We start from the raw sequence: 19,564 nt of genomic DNA, 5'->3' as shown, positions 1-19,564 counted from the left end.
GTTGCATCTAAAACTGCTTATTACATATAATAATCAGTATTGTCTCGTAACAGTTTTGTACGATTTTGATGATTCTGAAGTCTCTTAGATAATCATAGGTGCTGTGTGAAATATGTCAGTTCTACAGCCTTTGGATAAAGAGGTATGTTATTTTTAATGATATAGTTAAAGCTTTTAAAAATAGTCAATTCTATCAAGAATAGTATACTGCCAATTTTCGTGTTGCAACAAATATGTAGGAACAAATATAATAAATTCTTTATTATTAATTTTTATCTTACTGAAGATAACTCATCGAATTTTCCATTTCTTATACATTTCTGATCTGCTGTTGTTGTAATTTTCATTTTCGTCCTTTTTACAAATCTAGCAAATCTAAACTCCAGTAGGTAGTTTGTTTTCGACAAATTTCTGGGTAATACAATAGCCCCTTCTAGTTCCCAGCAGCTCTAAATAATGGTGTAGTCGATTTTCGTATCATTGTCTTAGATTTTTTAGCCATGATTTTCTTGTTCTACCGGAACCACGTTTGCCTTGGATCTTTACCTAAATGATTAGATGTAAAAGTTTATATTTTTCAGGGTGTCTCATGTCTGTCGACCCAGCTTATTCTTATTTGTTGTCTGTATACCCCCACATCTCAATGGATTCTAAGCGTTTAAGCAAAGCCTCACTTAAAGTTCACGGTTAAACTTCATACAGTAGCACTGGAAAGATATAGCAATATGGCATTCGAATGCGAAGGTCAATAATAAAATTGAGACTGCAAAGTACGTTCATTTTTACAAATGTAGCTCAGGCTCATTATATTCGGCTTTTAATTTCTTTGGTTGGATCTCAGTACTCATAAATATTACAGCAGAGACACACGAGCTTCTCTAATCTGTTTAGTATGAGATCATCCGACCTTTCTACCTTCATCCTGTATATAATTTTCTTTACTATCATATCTTTAGCTTTCTTAACGTTGAGTTTTAATCCATACTGGTCATAGGTCTAGTTAATTAGATTTTGAAGGTCTTGTTCGCAATTAGCCAGCATATCGAATCTTTACGGTGAAGTTGATACAAATTTAATTTAAAAAATTGATAGCACTTGTAACTGACAGTCAAAATCGCCGGTCCCTTCAAGCGTTTTTTCTGAGAGGACGGTTCATTTTACGCAAAAAGTGCTAATAAACAATTTTTGTTCAAAATTGTCTTAGCTACATTTCTTATTTGAACTAAGGCGTACAGATTCTTGGTAAATGATGTTTTTCGTTCCTCCCCCTACGAGGGGTGGTTTTAGGGTGAAGCCCGGGGGTAAGAATGGCAAACTTTTTTGCTTCCTTTTTGGGGTCCCAAAATTTAGATTATCAGCAAAATTCAGCTTGTTCGTCTCATTTTTAAAGATCAAATTTCTGACGAATGGACTATTTAGGAAGGCGGCTATAATGTCCTTGTGAATACGGAACAAAATCTAATCTAAGCGAAGAAGAAGATATTAAGAACAGCTTCCTATTATTAACATTGTGTATTCAATTTTTATGCTTTTCTATACTAGGACAAATATTGTACTAGCACTTTCCGTGCTTTTAGGTACAGCTTCCGCTACTTTATTATATAGATGTGTCGAAATTATTTTTTGAAATAATGCAAATCAATAATTAACTATCTTAAAATAACAATAACAAAGAATTTTTATCTGTTAAAATGCATATTATCATTTTTTAAATATTGTATCATTGTAGTAACAACAATCAAGTTGTTTGATGCCAAGACAGTTATTACCGAACCTGGAGACTTGAGTTCTCTAACTTTTAATACTTTTTAAAAATGCATCAGGAAGTTATTCATCATCGACTGACTATAAGCTATGTGACCCTCAAATTGACCTCTAAAATATAAAATCCAGTGTTTATTGATAAATACATAGATGTCGGTTTCTGTGGGAACTGAATCAAATTAGCATTCAAAGAAATCAAGTGATTCAGAAATAGGAATTAGCAATTATTGTAAGCACTTAACCAATGCTTTCATACGTAACTTTTTATTGCTAAAGATGGATATATACAAGCCCGAAGTAATAGTGCTGCTATAAAGTAGCTTTACGATTTTTTGTTGTTCGACTGACTGTTATATAAATTTTACTACTTTCAACATTAAGTCAAATGTTACAAAATTTACAGGATATTGCACTCACAAGGAAGATAACATCGATATAACCAGAACGTAGGAAAACTCATAGGTTTCTCATGTGCTTATTTGATTTCGTTTTAGGTCGGTTAAGTTTTAAATGTCTTATTTCATGAGTTTAAAAGATGCCTAGACATTCAACAAAAATAATGATATAAAATCATTACGTTTTCGCCCATCTCTAGTTACTTGCCTCGTTCACATGTATCGCAAGGTCTGGCCACGGTCGCGGCCTGTAAAATGAGGAAAATGCGTTAAAAGTACCGTTGTGTGAGAGTTAAGATGTGGAATTTCAATTTTTTCTCTTTTGTTGCAGATTTACTCGGATCCTGAATCAGAGAAGGCTATTATGAGCTCTATTGTCTATTGCATTCATCATAAGGAAGGTTGCAAATGGTCGGATGAACTTAGGAAACTTAAGGTAGGTAATTAGTATATTGGAGAATATTAAAATTGGCACTAAATCTGACAGACGCAATGTATATAGTAAATTTTCCTTTATTCATTTGTTGACAAGTTTGCAATTTGTTGACAGTTTTACTAGAGAGGCTCAAAAATATGGACGCAACTAAAAATAATTATAAATATATATAAAGATATAAAGCCACATCAATCATAACGATAGTTTTTCAGTACACAATTACTTAGTATCTATAATATGATATGTATTCTATACTCAAGCAAGGTACAAATTGATGTTGAAGGAATATTGCAGATTGCCAGTTTAAGTATTTTTATTTTAATCGAGCACAGTTAATTTTAGAAACTCTTATTTTACAATTGTTTTAACAATAATGCAACGAGTAGAGTTATAATAGAAGTAGGGATACAAATCCTTCAATCACTGATATCCCTTGTCCGGGATGGGATTTTAAAAAGGCCAAGAAATCTAAGCAAAGATGCTCCTGCACAACGCCAAAAGACAGTCATATCTAGAAATCGTAACAACATGTACATCTAAAGCGAAACCTAAAAAATGAAGTTTCAAAAACCGAACACTCTCACTCCTACTCCAGGATTCGGCAAAGTTTCACTTGTACATTCCTAATAAATTGTGGCAAGTATACACAATCTTGACGAACACGCTTTTTCACATATCGTGCAAACTGGAAACATACCACAAGAATTTAAACGTACCAAAGTGATCATCAGAAGTCCGGAAAGCTTGCCGAAAACACAAAACTAGACTATAGACCAATTACTCTTTACATAACCTACAAACTACTAGAGGGGTCCATGCAAAACGGATTCAGACCTGATGAAGAACAAGCAGGTTTTCGACCAAAATTGAAGTTATGTGGTTAAGGTCATTGACACAAAATTAAACATCTCAGCTGCATTTATCGGTCTTCCAACAGTTTACTATACAGGGTAGAGAAAAACCCTATTATACAAACTTGTGAAATTCCCCTGAGCAGCGTAATTAGGACATTGTAAAATCATAAAGACGTATCGAAATTGCCAGGGCCACTTTCATAAAGATGAGGAAATTCTTCTGCAACAGAGATATAAGCTTCCCTCTCCGAATGCTAAGGAGCTACGTATTTAACACGCTATTATACGGTGTAGAGACCTGGACTCTCAAGCAGAACAATATAAAAAATATTGAAAGTTTCGAGATGTGGTGCTACCGTCGAATGCTGAAGATAAGTTGGGTTGAAAGAGTTACCAACTTTGAAGTAATGCGAAGGAACGCGCTATCTCAGAGTATTTTGTCAACGATCAAACGAAGAAAACTCGAATATTTGGGTCACCTGATGAGAGGACATAAATACGCATTACTTCAAAATATAATGCAAGGAAAAATAGAAGGAAAACGGAATCCAGGCCGTAGAAGAATGTCATGGTTGCGTAATTTGAGAGAGTGGTTTGGCTGTACCACTAATGAACTCTTTAGGTCAGGTGTAAACAAAGTCAGGATAGCCTTGATGATTTCCAATCTCCGATAGGAGTGACACAAGAAGAAGAAGAAAAAATCATAAATGAAATCAGGAATTTTGAATGGTTAATGACATCTGACAATACAGTAAGATACAGGCCTAAAGTAGCTGTTCAAGTAAACATATGCCCACTAGATGGATGGGGTAGATAGAGGAAACAACTCAGGATGAAAGGACCGAGTAGTACACAGAATGGTCTAAAACTGGAGAAGAGTCAGGTGTAGGAATATTTAGTAGAGATGAAAATCTAAACATTTGTATTCCACTAGGAGAATATACCTCTCTCTTTGTAACCCTACCGTGCTACAATAATATTACAAGGCCAGAATCGCTCGTTGTCGAAGAGAATAGGGCGGGGTTATAGAAACTATATCGTATTTTAAATTCAAGCACAATTAGATAATATGAAATTATTATTTATTATTGGACGCCACCCCTGGTTTATCCTCGAAGGGGAAGAGCAAAAAAAAAATTAAGATTTATTGAAAGTTTACAAGAAAACTATTCTTTATTATTTCTTAGTAATGAACAAAAAGAAAACATTAAAAGTTACGTCATCCCAAAGGGATTCCAAAATATTATTTTATGTTAACATTATCATAAACAAAAAATCTTTGTATCGTATTAAATTAAGAATTGGTTATAAAGAAAATGAATGTATATATATATTAACCACGCGCTATCTCAGAGTTACATTGAAAATAATATAGTTATTTATCAACTAGGAACAGTGAAGAAAATAAACCTTCAAATTAAATTAGAACACTTCACTATATTTTCATTTTTTTTTTTAGTTCATAATCATTTCTGTTGTCTTGAAAGTAGGTATAATAAAAATTGGTACAACCTTAATCTGCTCTGTTTCTCTTCTTATTTAATCAGTCACCAAATAAACCATTGATTCAGCTACGTACTATATCAAATCACCACCATCCTAGATAAGAGGGGTTAGGGATTCCATAAAAAGATACTGCTACTGGGCCATGATCTGGAATAACTCCATAGCAATACTATCTTGCGACGAGTATTAGAAATATAATATCAGCATTATAGCCTCTCCAATAAGGGTCTAAAAAAATAAATATCTATCTGAAATATGGACAAGAAAAGGATTTATTTGCTCACCTCTGAATTGAGACCCACTTTGGAAACACGTCTTAACGGTTGGACGGTCTTAACAGAAAAGAGCGAAGCGCTATCATGGCGCCTGAATCTGGAAATTGGGCGTGAGTGACAAGTTGAAAAATATGCTCATCTACCGGATATATTTGGGAATTACAGAAGAATCCTTGAGTCGGCTACAGGTAGGTACTTGACAGATAGATGGGGCTATTAGTTTTATTAAAAAAAAATATAATCGAAATATATAATGAGTTTCTTTTAAATCTTTTGAAACGGTTACACAGCCCTCCCCACGATTTCAACTGGGTACCAGCGTGGAATCGGACTAGGCATGGTGGCACACCATACTAACCTTTTCAAAAGTGGGAATAGATATACGGAGAGGTAAGACAAACAGAATGGACAAATGTAGCTACAATCTGGACTCACAGAATCCTTCTTTCACAACTCACGTGGGAACAACTCAAAGATTTCAGAACAAAGCGAAACAGAACGCATAGAAATGACTCAACTATAAAAATGTAAACAAAAAAAATTGCATTCTCACTCTCAAAATGCGTAGGGTATTTCATCTATAACCAATATCATGAACAAAGCTGAATAAAACAAAACATATCTACAAATCATTATTTGAGACCAAATGCTCGCATTCAATTGAAATAATATAATTAAGATATTATTATTTGAAATTTCATAAGTAATATAAAGCAAAACATACTAGTGTTGTCACCAAGATACAAAACAGATAATTTACTGCGTAGTCGTTATGAGACCTAACACAATAAAACACAAAAAAAATAATGTTATCGTTTGTTCGGAAGCGTAGAGTCTTTCATCTATGACTTAATCCACGAATAACATAAGAATAATAATACAATCGTATCATTAACGCCATAAGATACAAAATACAAATGTGTCATCGTTTGTTCGGAAGCATAGAGTCTTTCATCTATGACTTAATCCACGAATAACATAAGAATAATAATACAATCGTATCATTAACGCCATAAGATACAAAGTACAAATGTGTCATCGTTTGTTCGGAAGCATAGAGTCTTTCATCTATGACTTAATCCACGAATAACATAAGGTAATAACGCAGCGCGTCGTTATAGACACATTTAGAAATACACAAATAAAAGGAAAGAGTTACTAATAGTTCAAAATTTGGTACATTAAAGTTCTACAAAGACAAGCCTTAATAAGTTTACTGGGAAAGGTAGACATCAGAATTTCTGCAAGACACATCTATATTTAGAAACAAAAAAAGGCTGATGTTTAGTTATTAGTATGACAACTAGAATTTGTGATAACTAACGTGTATCATCCGCCTATAATAGGGACAACATTGGTAGGTCAACTTCGGGTAGGGTCAACTTCGGGTAGGGTCAACTTCGGGTAGGGTCTAAATAATTCTAGATTACATAACTAAACAGGTATTGGAGAACTAAAAAAAGTTTCCTGACGCGGGAGGCTGTTATTCTAGATTTATTACTGAAATACAATTATGAATGGCTTATCATTCCGACGAGTCAACTAGCGGGAATCCGCTTACTTCATCCCTAGCCTTCCTCAGTGTCTGGCCATTCAGAATATAGGATGTTAGACAGCAATAATCTTTTCAAACATTATTTTGGGGGGTTTCGAATAGAGAGTCGAAATTCGAAGGTCTTCACACTAAGAGTAAAACTTAGGCAAAATGAACAGATACTATAATGAACTATCATTGGTAACTAGACAGAGGAATCTTGATATCTTTGGTATAGATACCAAAAAAATTACTTGGATTTATAAATCCGTAAAATAAGATAAATTGAATTTTGTATCCACTTGAAGACAACTAAAGGTATGTACAATTTATTGTAATATAAACTAACATAAGCATAAAAATATCACACTCTACCAAGGCATTCTAAAAATAAAATGAGATTAAATTTTGCAAACACCCTTAAAATCAATATAGGTTCTTGGTCGGGGTAGCATAAACTTAAGATCTCGATCAATACAAACTAGAGAGAGAATAATACCGAAGTAGAATAAGATAAGATAAAAATAAAATTTATGTCGAAAAGAAATACAACATATATACATATATATATATAGACATATTGAACACAATAAATGATCAATATTATAATAATAAAAAGTAAAACAGTTCAACGAACTGGGGTGCGAGCCAAACTGAGTTGCTCTGGAGATCGACGTGCGGAGTCTCCTACACTACTTCCAGAGGCTCGTCTCTTTGCGACAACATCTGAGATACACAAAATTATTAATTGGAATAGGGATAGGTCCACTAATCCACTTGACTATAGCAGGATGCTCCCTGACTAATAGTCAACACCACCGACATAAAACAAGGGTTGTCGAGACAGCTCAAAAAAAAATAATTGAAACGTGTCAACTTCCTGAAGGGAAAGAAGCACTAGGGGACAGATTTGCCGAAGCAAAGTGGTATTCAATGTACTAAGTACTAGGGTATCAGTGCTGTACTGACCCCACGCCAAAAAAATTTGGAAAGGAAACGAATCCTCTCCAGGATAAAGTTCGCGTTAGCGCAACTCTTCCTGTACACGGGCCACGGAGGGATTGAATAGTCGCTGGAGAAGGTAGCAAAGATTAAGTACGCAAAGGCGTAAAGGGAATCAACTAAAAAATTAAAAATTAAGAATGGACTGAACATTTTAGAAGAAAGGTATTAAAAATTTAAGAAAACCGATTTATTCGGTTCCAGACAAATCTGAATTATCCGTCGAAACACTGACTGGTTGATAAGCTTTTAGGTCTAAATAAAACAATAAAAAATAAACAAAAATCACGACATATTTACATGCAAAATTAAACTGGATGCTCGATTTGATGAATCGACATCAGGTACAGTTCGTTGGCTATTAGGCACAACGACCAATGGCAGATTTCTATAAATATGGCTCTAACCTAACCAAAAGTGTGGAACAGACCAGTGTTAAAGTTTCTGGGAGCGAAAAGAGGGATGCTTCCAGCTCAACAAAGGCGGGTGGCCTACTAAGTAGCTTTAGCAAGTTTCGCTATGGTTATCCACTAGGTAGACAACCTAAATAGCATCAAACAATAATAAAGTTGACTATGACAGTCAAGCAATAAATGAATTTCCAACAACTGGTTGAAAATTGAACTAACGCACAAGAAGAAAGACAGGATGGCCAATAGTTCCATAAGAATATCCTCTGGGATTGATCACAGCGGAAAATTTCCAACAAGAAGACTGGCAAAAGGACAAAAGAAGAAAATAAATCCAAACCGTTAATACATAATCTTGGAGAAGAAGAAAGAAAATGGGTATATGGCATACAAACCATAATCGATACACAAACAGTTTAGTCTAAAACTGTTGTTTCCAAAAGAAACAAAAAAATCATAAGAGTCTTCCACGAAACAAAACTTACGATAAGACTTAAAAGGAACGAAAGAATCATTACAATCTTCCTAAGAAATAGAAAAATATTACAATCCATCGTCAATAATAAAAAATCGTGATGTTGGATGTAACACACCACAACAATAAAAAAAGTTGAATAGTAAAACATTTTTGACACCTAATTGAATCCAATATGGTCGTCATACAAATCACAAAGAAATGTTTACCATTCTTTAGCAGAACTCCAACAGAGTCAAAATAATATAAACTTTTAATTCTCAGTGGGTCATTTAACGGTAGTACCAGAACTATTTCAATTGTTAAACAAACGTGGTCTTAACGTCGACATAAAGATAAAAGGTAAATTCACAATAGGCGGCAGCGGGTTGTTTCACCTCTGTATATACAAAGAGTCACAATAGACAACAGCAAACTACTTCAACCTCACTTGTGCCATATCATGAACACAAGATAATAAATGAAAGCTTTTGAGCCTTAGCCAAAAGTCTCAAAGCAAAAAGATATATGTGGTCTAATAAACTATTAGAAGACCGCAAAAATGTCAACGACAAAAAAAGAAAGCTGCTGCTTATACAACAGTCTGACATCACACAAATAACTCAAGATACAATAATACAGGTCACGTGCCTGTACGTCCTACAGGACATCTCGAGAAAAGAAAAAGGTAAAACCACAAATAACAATAAATTCCAGTACCAAAAACATACTTCTACTACATCTGACCACACAAAGACATAAAATTAACATAACAGAAGGAGAATAACAATATTTCCGCTCTATATTCTCAACAAAGACGCCTTAGGCAGAGAGAAACGAAGTCATATCATTACTTCCTTATACTTTTAAAACAAAAGAACCATGGACTGTAAAATATAGAAAGCATTTTCCTTTTCAGGAAATAAAATTTTCTTTTCAAAGTATGAAAAAGTTAAACTATGAAAAAATAAATTTTTAAAATAAACGAAAACAAATTAAAAAGAAAATTTAACAGATAACAGATATTATATCAAAAACACCCAAAAAAGTATTCTGCAAAAATCCAGATAACACATTTTAAAATTACGTAGGTCGGGACAGCCTGTATATAGGTATAATTCCCAGCTGCGAATAAAAACCATGAATCAAGATCAAGAAATAAAATTCACTTAATTGATTTTTCAAATACCGAAGGCTAAGAGCCATTTCGTTTATTTAAAATAAACACATTGAGGAATATAATTATTATGGTTCCTATAAACAAATAATAGACTGAACTGCAAAGAAAGCCATCGTTTAGATACGAATTAATTTATGGACATAAACAAAATTTCTCTAACATGGAATGTTTATTATAGACGAGTCTGTAAATACACAAATTAATATCGTTCGCATTAAGAATACCGACAAAAAGAAATTAAGCAGTGAATGTTTACATCACATCATTCCAAATACGTTTTATTTTGATCTCAGAAAATAGACGGAAATATTTCTACGTAATTTTACGAAGACTAAAAACGAATACATATAAATACTTTGCAAAAAATTCTAAAATAGTAGCAGTGTTGATTTAATGAAAAATTGGATAAAACAAATACACAATTTAACCAAAAAAATGGTTCAAAACATACAGACTTAATTAACCACATATACAGGGGGGTACAAAACAACTAATAATATTGAAAAAAAACTGAAGATACAGGAATATTCAAAAGCCCCACACGCTGGGCGACATTTTGTAACGAAGGTACAAATGGAGCAAATCTAATACATGCCCCACGTTGGGCGCCATTTTGTAACCCTACCGTGCTACAATAATATTACAAGGCCAGAATCGCTCGTTGTCGAAGAGAATAGGGCGGGGTTATAGAAACTATATCGTATTTTAAATTCAAGCACAATTAGATAATATGAAATTATTATTTATTATTGGACGCCACCCCTGGTTTATCCTCGAAGGGGAAGAGCAAAAAAAAAATTAAGATTTATTGAAAGTTTACAAGAAAACTATTCTTTATTATTTCTTAGTAATGAACAAAAAGAAAACATTAAAAGTTACGTCATCCCAAAGGGATTCCAAAATATTATTTTATGTTAACATTATCATAAACAAAAAATCTTTGTATCGTATTAAATTAAGAATTGGTTATAAAGAAAATGAATGTATATATATATTAACCCCAAATTTCGAAATTTGTTTACATTGAAAATAATATAGTTATTTATCAACTAGGAACAGTGAAGAAAATAAACCTTCAAATTAAATTAGAACACTTCACTATATTTTCATTTTTTTTTTTTAGTTCATAATCATTTCTGTTGTCTTGAAAGTAGGTATAATAAAAATTGGTACAACCTTAATCTGCTCTGTTTCTCTTCTTATTTAATCAGTCACCAAATAAACCATTGATTCAGCTACGTACTATATCAAATCACCACCATCCTAGATAAGAGGGGTTAGGGATTCCATAAAAAGATACTGCTACTGGGCCATGATCTGGAATAACTCCATAGCAATACTATCTTGCGACGAGTATTAGAAATATAATATCAGCATTATAGCCTCTCCAATAAGGGTCTAAAAAAATAAATATCTATCTGAAATATGGACAAGAAAAGGATTTATTTGCTCACCTCTGAATTGAGACCCACTTTGGAAACACGTCTTAACGGTTGGACGGTCTTAACAGAAAAGAGCGAAGCGCTATCATGGCGCCTGAATCTGGAAATTGGGCGTGAGTGACAAGTTGAAAAATATGCTCATCTACCGGATATATTTGGGAATTACAGAAGAATCCTTGAGTCGGCTACAGGTAGGTACTTGACAGATAGATGGGGCTATTAGTTTTATTAAAAAAAAATATAATCGAAATATATAATGAGTTTCTTTTAAATCTTTTGAAACGGTTACATCTTTCAGACAGAGTGTTATGTAATCTTGCATTGTGCAAGAGAAATTAATATGATGGTTTTCAAATTAAAGAGATAGATAATTAAGCAGCCATGGGGGATTTTAGAATCCATTTAGGTGAACTATAGGATAGTGTGAAAATACCAAGAAGAACTCCGAGGGACTGATAACGTCACACTGGTGTGAGTTGGGAGTCACCAGTGAAGAATGCAATGAAAGGCTAAAAACAACATAATTCTTACTGGAAAAGTATACCCGGTTAAGCACATGACAAAATGTATATTGGACGGACATGCGCTAATACGGCTGGTACTAGAAAACAAGCAGGAATCAGCTCAGAGTCAAAACAGGCTTTACAAAACATTACCACCTGGGAAACACAAGCTTCCATTCTCTGATACAATGCTTGGATCTTGTTTCATTGACTGCTGACAATTGTGCTCCAGTCTGACTCAAAAGTTCATATGTAGAAAGGGTAGGCACTCAGCTCTATCGTACCATGAGGATGATTGCTGGTATAGCGCACTGTTGAAGTTACTGTGAAATTATTGAATATTTACTTTTTGATAAATTTACTCGACCTACCCATAAAATGTGGTCAAACCGATGGAGCGTGTCCCCTCGAACATCCAGGTTTAAATTTAGTTAGTATATTTTGTTTAATACAAAAATAAGAGTATACAAAACTATAATTAGACCCACAATGCTATACGCTGCCGAGACATGGACTATGAACAAAACCGTACAGAACAAATTGGAAGCATGGGAAAGAAAGATACTTCGCAGAATATTTGGTGGAAAAGTAGTAGAAGGAGAATGGAGAAGACGAACTAATGCAGAAGTGTATCAGTTGTATGCTAACCCTACAATAACAAATGTGGTGAAAAAACGTAGACTAGAATGGCTCGGCCATCTAGAAAGAATGCAAGGTAATAGACTAGTCAAGAATATTGCTTGGAGAGTACCTGAGGGCAAAAAAAAGAGAGGAAGACCAAGAAAGAAATGGAGAGATGCAGTGATGGAAGATGTCAGAGAGATGGGAATCAGAGATTGGAAGTTGTTAGCTAAGAATAGAAAACGATGGAAATTATCCATCCAGCAATGGGCCTAAAAGGCCTGTTAACGCTGTACATACATACATACATATTTTGTACCCCAACAGTGTCGGCAGTAGAAATTTTAGTAAGTTGGTTAATTCAGACGACTCCATAGTAAAATTACCAAGACATTTACCGTACCAGCTTCTATTCACGTCGTAAGAGTTTTCTATTTTCTATTTCTCTTCGCCAAATTGTGAACTATTTATGAACGCCGCTCCACGTTCCGTTGGATCCAGACTTGAGGGTGCCTGAAATCTTGAGCTCATAAACGGTCTAAGTAAACCTTAAGTAATGTAACGTGGAATTTTCAAAACAAATTTGGCATTCCGAATATTTCTTCTATGCTGTGATCGATGCGACTACCATCAGCATAAACTACGCGTATAAATAATGATGTAGACAAAAATGATGTACTTTGAAAATTTTAAAAATCTATCAAAGTAACAGTTTGAATAGCATGGAAAAAAAAATTTCCCAGCAAACTTTAAGCAATTAAGAAAATAAAAAAACAATCACAAAAAGAGTTAAGTATGTTAGGTTAGTCTTACGATATAGATTGTTAGACCCACACTGTATGTTATTAGTTTTACGTTGTGGCTTATGTATGTGTATCCTACTGCTGTAAGCAGTGAGACACATAAAAAAATAATTACAAGTGTTATTTTTCATTAATAATTATATTTTTTGTAAAAGGATATAATAACCAGTATCAAAGATAATAATTGCACCAGGAGCTTCGTCGATTATGTACAAAACAAATTGCTTCTACACATTTTTAGAGATAACAACATTTATTTTAGTCAATAATCATACTTTCCAAGGTAAATTAAACACGAAAGACAATTTACGGAGCACTTAAGCCTGCGTTAGTTAAAAACCGAACATAACGACGTCCGTACCATGTTCTTAAAAAAAATTTGTTGGTTTTTTCAGGGTCACCTTAACACTTGCAAGCATGATGCTATTCCTTGCACAAGTAAGTGCGGAGCGCAAATTCCTAGGGTGCTGATGGAAGACCATTTGAAGTACACGTGCCCACAGAGAAGGACAAGATGCGAGTTTTGTAACAAGGAATTTACAGGGCATGCTTTAGAGGTAGGTATTTCATATATTACTTTTCGACCTTCAGGTTAAAATAGTTAATAAATACATTGGACAGCAATTTTGTAGCATAAAAAGTAGGTTATGTCAATTATATACATCTATTTTGGAGAACCTTTATCGAAGCTAAATCAAAATGTTTATTTGTGTTAAGATTAGGTTAGGTATAAATCTTTGATGTAACACCTAAATTATAAAAAAACTAATGACAGAATGATATAAAAATATAAAATTATAGAAAAGGTTGAACTTGACAATTCGAAAGTTACTTCAAATGAAAGAAAAATGTTAAATCTCGAAGTTTTAGACAATTTATGCAAGGATGCTTTTGAAGATTTATTATATTTGAATGGGATCATTATTCCAAACAGATATTAGAACAATACAATGCAAAAGTAAGATAACACTTCCATTATGTCTGTATTACTATATCATATTTGTTTGAGGAAGTAATCTAATTCAAATAGAAATCTCTCTGGCATATTAATATACAGTTCTTATTAGAGATCACACGTATTTTACAGTAAATTGGTATTTCCATACTATACGCAAACATAAGTTTGAAACCTTAACTAAGATTAGGTTATGTTAGGTTAGGTTACAATGCTTTAGAAACTCTCATTTATATCCTAAATATCAGACTAATATTTTAACTGCCTAACGAAACTCATTCACTAGATATGCAATATAACCTGCCAAAATAGACATTAAAGGTTATAAAAATTCGCATAGAGCTAAAAATTGGTACGAACACTCGGGATATGGCTATAATTGAAATGTAAAAAAATCCTGATTAATCCCACATCTGCAAATAAAGTTATTCAAGGCCAAAAGTCACAAATATTTTTGATTATCTATAAAGATTTATTGTTTACTTTTCTGCTAATGGTCATTGTTTCGAAAATATAACTGTGAAAAAAATTGAAAAATCTGTGTTCTTCATAATTTGCACACGTTTACTGTACTTCTCGCGTGTTTATAACGCGATTTCCCCGAGAGGCCTATTCTACGATTTACTGTCCTCTTCTTCGTATGTTAGGCCTTAAGCCCAGTTGATTCTGGTCTAATTTAGCAGTATTTGCGATGTTTACTGAGAGCTATCTTTTTATCTTTTAGGGGGTCTGCCTTGTGCTTGTGGTCTTTTACCTGCTGGTTTTCCATCTCTTACTATTCGGGCAAGTTAATGGCTTCAGGCTCTCTCTTCCCATTCTGTTAATGTGTTGGTTCCATTCTCGTCTTCTTTGGTGTCCCCATCTGACGATATCATGAACTTTCCACATGCCTCTGATTTGTGTATTAGGGATTCTGTCTCTAGGGAGTTTTACCTGCTATCACTTTCAGTTTTTTCATCTCTGTTGTTCTTAAAATCTTCTTTGTAATTAAATTGATATGAGGTTGAATGCTCGAATAAATGAACTTTGAAAAATAAAGGCAGATATCGAGCACAGTTTTATTAATCAAATCTTGCCCATGTACTTTCGCTCACTAGAGCATCCTCAGGGACATTTCGTCAGTTGCGGGAGATCCAACAATCCCAGAATGTCTGGGATGAAATTTTATGTTTATTTATGTTTATGTTAATTTTATGTTTATGGCATTCTGTGGTTTTGTAAACTTACATTTGTATTGGGGTGAAAAAATTTGTGGTAGATGCTAGGATATGGGCTTTTAGCTCTCAATACTCGTTCAGGATGGAAGTTAGTGTGTTTTTACTACAATTACTACCTGTACAATTTTTTTTTATTTTAGAATCGGCTCTTGGATAAGCATTTTTGGCAATTGGAGGCTATTGTATGCGATATTTTAGGAGAATTATTTAAAAAATGATATTTCAGTACTCATCAGAAAGTTCGTTGCAAGCTATGTTTAGAAGTTTTGAAGGCAGAAATAGAACATTCGTTTTAAGGCGTCTGGGGAGTCCATGTCGTTTTAAGAATTCTTTTGATCAGTTGTTCGAGCTTTCGATCGTACTTAGTACGTATCTTTTGCTAAGGCTTAGTATCCTATCATTTATTATAGGAATATTTGCTATTTGTTGTATTAATGCCGATGGATAGTCACGTTTTTTCCCAAGATTTGCCCATGTACTATCATAGGAGGACTTATTTTAGATATACTGACTTCTTCTTCGTCGTGTCTTTTAGCTGCAGCAATAGAACTCGTTTGAATGTACTTTTTACGAAACTGCACGTGAATTGTCACAGTTTCTGGTTTTCCAGATATTCCGAAAATTAATCAGCTCTTTCGCATCAGCTACATGCATCAATTAATATTTTCTTGCCACTATCAACAGTAACAATTTCACTTTTAGTTAAAGATTCACTACAGATAAAACAAAATTGAAACATTTTTTGAAGCGAAACTTCTATACTGGAAGTATATGGAAGTAGTGCCACGACACGGCGCCACGAAATATCGTATTTCATGGCGCTACTTCTACTACAGAAGCGCCTTGGTAAGGCGCTGTAAACAGCTAAACAGTAAAACATTTACATTACGAGGAGAGTCCGTATTATTCAACATGTAAACTTTTTTTAATTTTCCGATCAAAAATATTTTGTTTTCTTGTAATACAGCTACAGTGATCTATGCAGTCGGCACACTTACGCATATTATGAAGAACATAAGTTTTTTAACCCTTTAATCGTAGTATCTCCGAAATAGTGACACTTAGGAGAAAAAGTATGAAGACATTTTTTATAGATAATAACATGATCTACAATTTTTGTTTGATATAATTTTATAATAAAACTTACCGTTTGTCTAAAACGCCAAAACCCTTATTTGCGACCTTTGACCTTGAATAACAGGTTTTTTGCAGATGTGTGATTGATGGGGACTTTTTACATTTCATTTATAATGCTGTTGCAAACATTCATACTAATTTATAGCTTTATGCGAATTTTTGAAACCTTACACCTATTTTTTTGGGGTAAATTGTCCTGCCTAATAGGTTGAATAAGTGATTGTTTCTACCACACTTTTTTAGCTACTCTACAAAAACTAGCTTATCGAAAAACGATGTCTTGTTCCAAATGATCGGTTCCAATTTTCAATTATCGAAAAGTAGTATCCATCCAGCAGAACAGAGTATTGGGTATACGAAATGTATTATTATACATATGTATACATTTGGAATACCTAATAATCAACAACAAAACACCAAAAAACTGTAATTTGGTCAATTTAAAGATTATTAAATTGTAATATTGTGAAAGCCCTATAACGATGTTAAAAATGAACAAATGTAGTTATATTAATTTTTATTCAAAATATTTTCAAAAGAGATTGTTTTGTTATATCTTTGTTTATCTGATTATACAGTTTTTTTTACATTCCATAAGTTATGTTATTTTGACTGTAAAGTAAAAACAACACAAACAAGAAGTCTAATGTAAGAAGGGTTAAGATACGGCAAGTGTTTGTTTTTGATATCAATGTGGTGTTAAAACACTCATCCGAATTTTTTCTTCCTGTTTATAGATATAGCGGCATTTGGTGCTTTCATTAACTACTTTACAAGCTACTGGTATTCACCATTCATGCTTCCCATGCCTGTGTTTATACTTTAGATATATTTTGTTTTGCATATGGCATCCTGCTTGTGTGAAACTGAAAGATATAGATGTTAATGAACTTATAAAATTTATCTTTTTATATACATCAAAAATGAGACTGAGGAATGGATTGAGTGTTATATTTTTTTATGAACGATTCAAAACTTTTTTGTGATTTGAAAATCAACTGTTGTTTATTGTCCAATGCGTCTTTGAGGGAAGGACTAATAGCACGAGAATGTGTGTGATTTGTAAGGCTAAAAACATCGTCTTATTCCGAAGCCATTTTCTTGTGACATGTTTTACAGTGAATGAATTCTCATACATGAGAATAAACCGTAATTATTACAATTAAATATGTTTTGTTTTTGATATTTGGATTTAATCCAGAAATCGTTTTCAAAACATTCATTCTATTCTAGAAAATATTTTAAAAAATTGATATAACCTGTAAAATATTGATATTTTTTTACAGATTATTTCCAAGCTCATGTTAATGAAATTATACTCTGTGAGAGTTTGATAAAAAAAGATTAGGTCAAACATTTAATGTCAATACCTTTCCTTATTTTCACAATGAAATTACTAGTTTACTAATTTATAATACTTTTTTGGATAAGATATAGTTATTTATTTAAATTTTTTTTTAATTCCTTTATAAAAGGTATATTAATATAAAAAAGTGTATGTTCTGTGAATAACTCCATGGTTTTCGGAATAACTATTCCATGATCAGTGCTATGTAGATTTACATGTACCTTTCATCCTCTTCAAACTGCTCTTGTTCTGTATGAAATCGTACTTCAACAGGGGCTGTTAGCTGTTGCCTGTTAAGATTGTCAACAATACCTACATTTTTCTGTTCACCTGAGTCTTAATCCCTGTGAATATTTGATTTTGGAGGCTCTATAAGAATATCTTGTATATTAATCTCATCATCATAAACCATGTTCAAGGCCTCTTCTATTGTAAAACCTCGCCTGGAACAAATAAACAGTAAATTAACATTAGCGCACATAGCTGACTAGCGTTACCATACGGCAACGTTCTACAAAATAGTGCTAATTATAAGGCTGGTAAATTTTAACATTAAAATTAAAATCTAACATAGATCGAACGAAAGTGATCAATTACTATCATATATTACCAATATTTTGACAATTACGTTTAAAATAAAATATTTCTAACACTTACTCTAGACGGAAGTCCACTAGTTGAGACTCCATTTTATACCACAAACTTCAACACACTAATTCAACTAATAGTAATTTTGTTTTGAAGAATCTGCACTAATATTCGACAGTAAAATGACGCAATCGTTATACGGAATTTCCAACAAGTCTTTTAGAGATTGGCGCCACTGTAACCATATGGTAACGCTAGCCGTTCATTGGTTAATATAATTTTAATAAGGAATTTTTTAAATAAAAATTGTTTGTGATACATCGTATACAGCTAACTACAGGAATTCAGTTTTTTTGTCGATTTGAATATAGTTATTTATTTTGTCCATGATGTAGCAATTATTGTACTAATAATAATTTATTTTTAGAACCATGTGGGTCATTGCGGCTATGAGCCTCTGTATTGTGAAAACAAATGTGGAGTAAAAGTTCATAGAAGACATCTCAGCCAGCATAAAGTTGGGGACTGTTCAAAAAGACTAGTACCTTGTAGATATTGTACTAAAGAATTTGTTGCAGACACTCTTCCTGCTCATCATGTCAAATGTGGACGAGTACCAGTCCAGTGCCCAAATAGGTAAGTGTATGAAATATTTTTTTCGTTTTTTTCTTATGTATAATGTCCTGGACTGAAGTTTTAAATAGTTTGCTATTTCAGCCAGCCATTTCTTGCTGTTCATTAGCTGTTTTCTTTTTGCTTGTTATCTTCTGGAAGAGTTTTATTGCTATTTCATTGGTATCAGTTATATGGATTTTATTTAGTATGCAGTTTTCAGTTATATATGTTAAGGAAAAGGACCCAGCCAATTGTCTATTATCAAATTGTGTATCATCACTTCCATATGTTCTAGTGTTGTCTTCTTCTTTTTTGTGTAAGATGCTTTTTTAAAAGCGCTAGTTACCTTTATATTAACAAGCTTTTCGATCGGTAGCTACATGACACATCCCTGTCTGATGCCAGGCTTCAGGAACTTTAGCTGAAATAGGGTAAACCATACAGTTATTGGACACTTAAGAAAATTTCAACTTTAAAAATTCGTAATTCACATTGTTCTCTGCAGATTGAATTGAAATTTATACA

General features: G+C 33.2%; 1 protein-coding gene across 1 annotated transcript; it reads left to right on the top strand.

Annotated features, from left to right (window-relative positions):
• Nucleotides 1-68: 68 nt before the first annotated feature.
• Nucleotides 69-19,060, top strand: LOC140431930 (TNF receptor-associated factor 4-like; the record flags this gene model as incomplete). Its single annotated transcript, XM_072519798.1, has 4 exons — nucleotides 69-142; nucleotides 2,491-2,595; nucleotides 13,575-13,736; nucleotides 18,852-19,060. Coding segments are annotated over exons 1-4 (506 nt in total), but the record flags the coding sequence as incomplete, so codon positions are not given.
• Between the last annotated feature and the right edge of the window lie 504 nt (nucleotides 19,061-19,564).

This window comes from Diabrotica undecimpunctata, unplaced genomic scaffold, assembly GCF_040954645.1.
Source record: "Diabrotica undecimpunctata isolate CICGRU unplaced genomic scaffold, icDiaUnde3 ctg00000958.1, whole genome shotgun sequence".
Lineage (NCBI taxonomy): Eukaryota > Metazoa > Arthropoda > Insecta > Coleoptera > Chrysomelidae > Diabrotica > Diabrotica undecimpunctata.
Note: the sequence above shows the minus strand (reverse complement) of the source record. Positions and strands in the feature narration are given on the sequence as shown.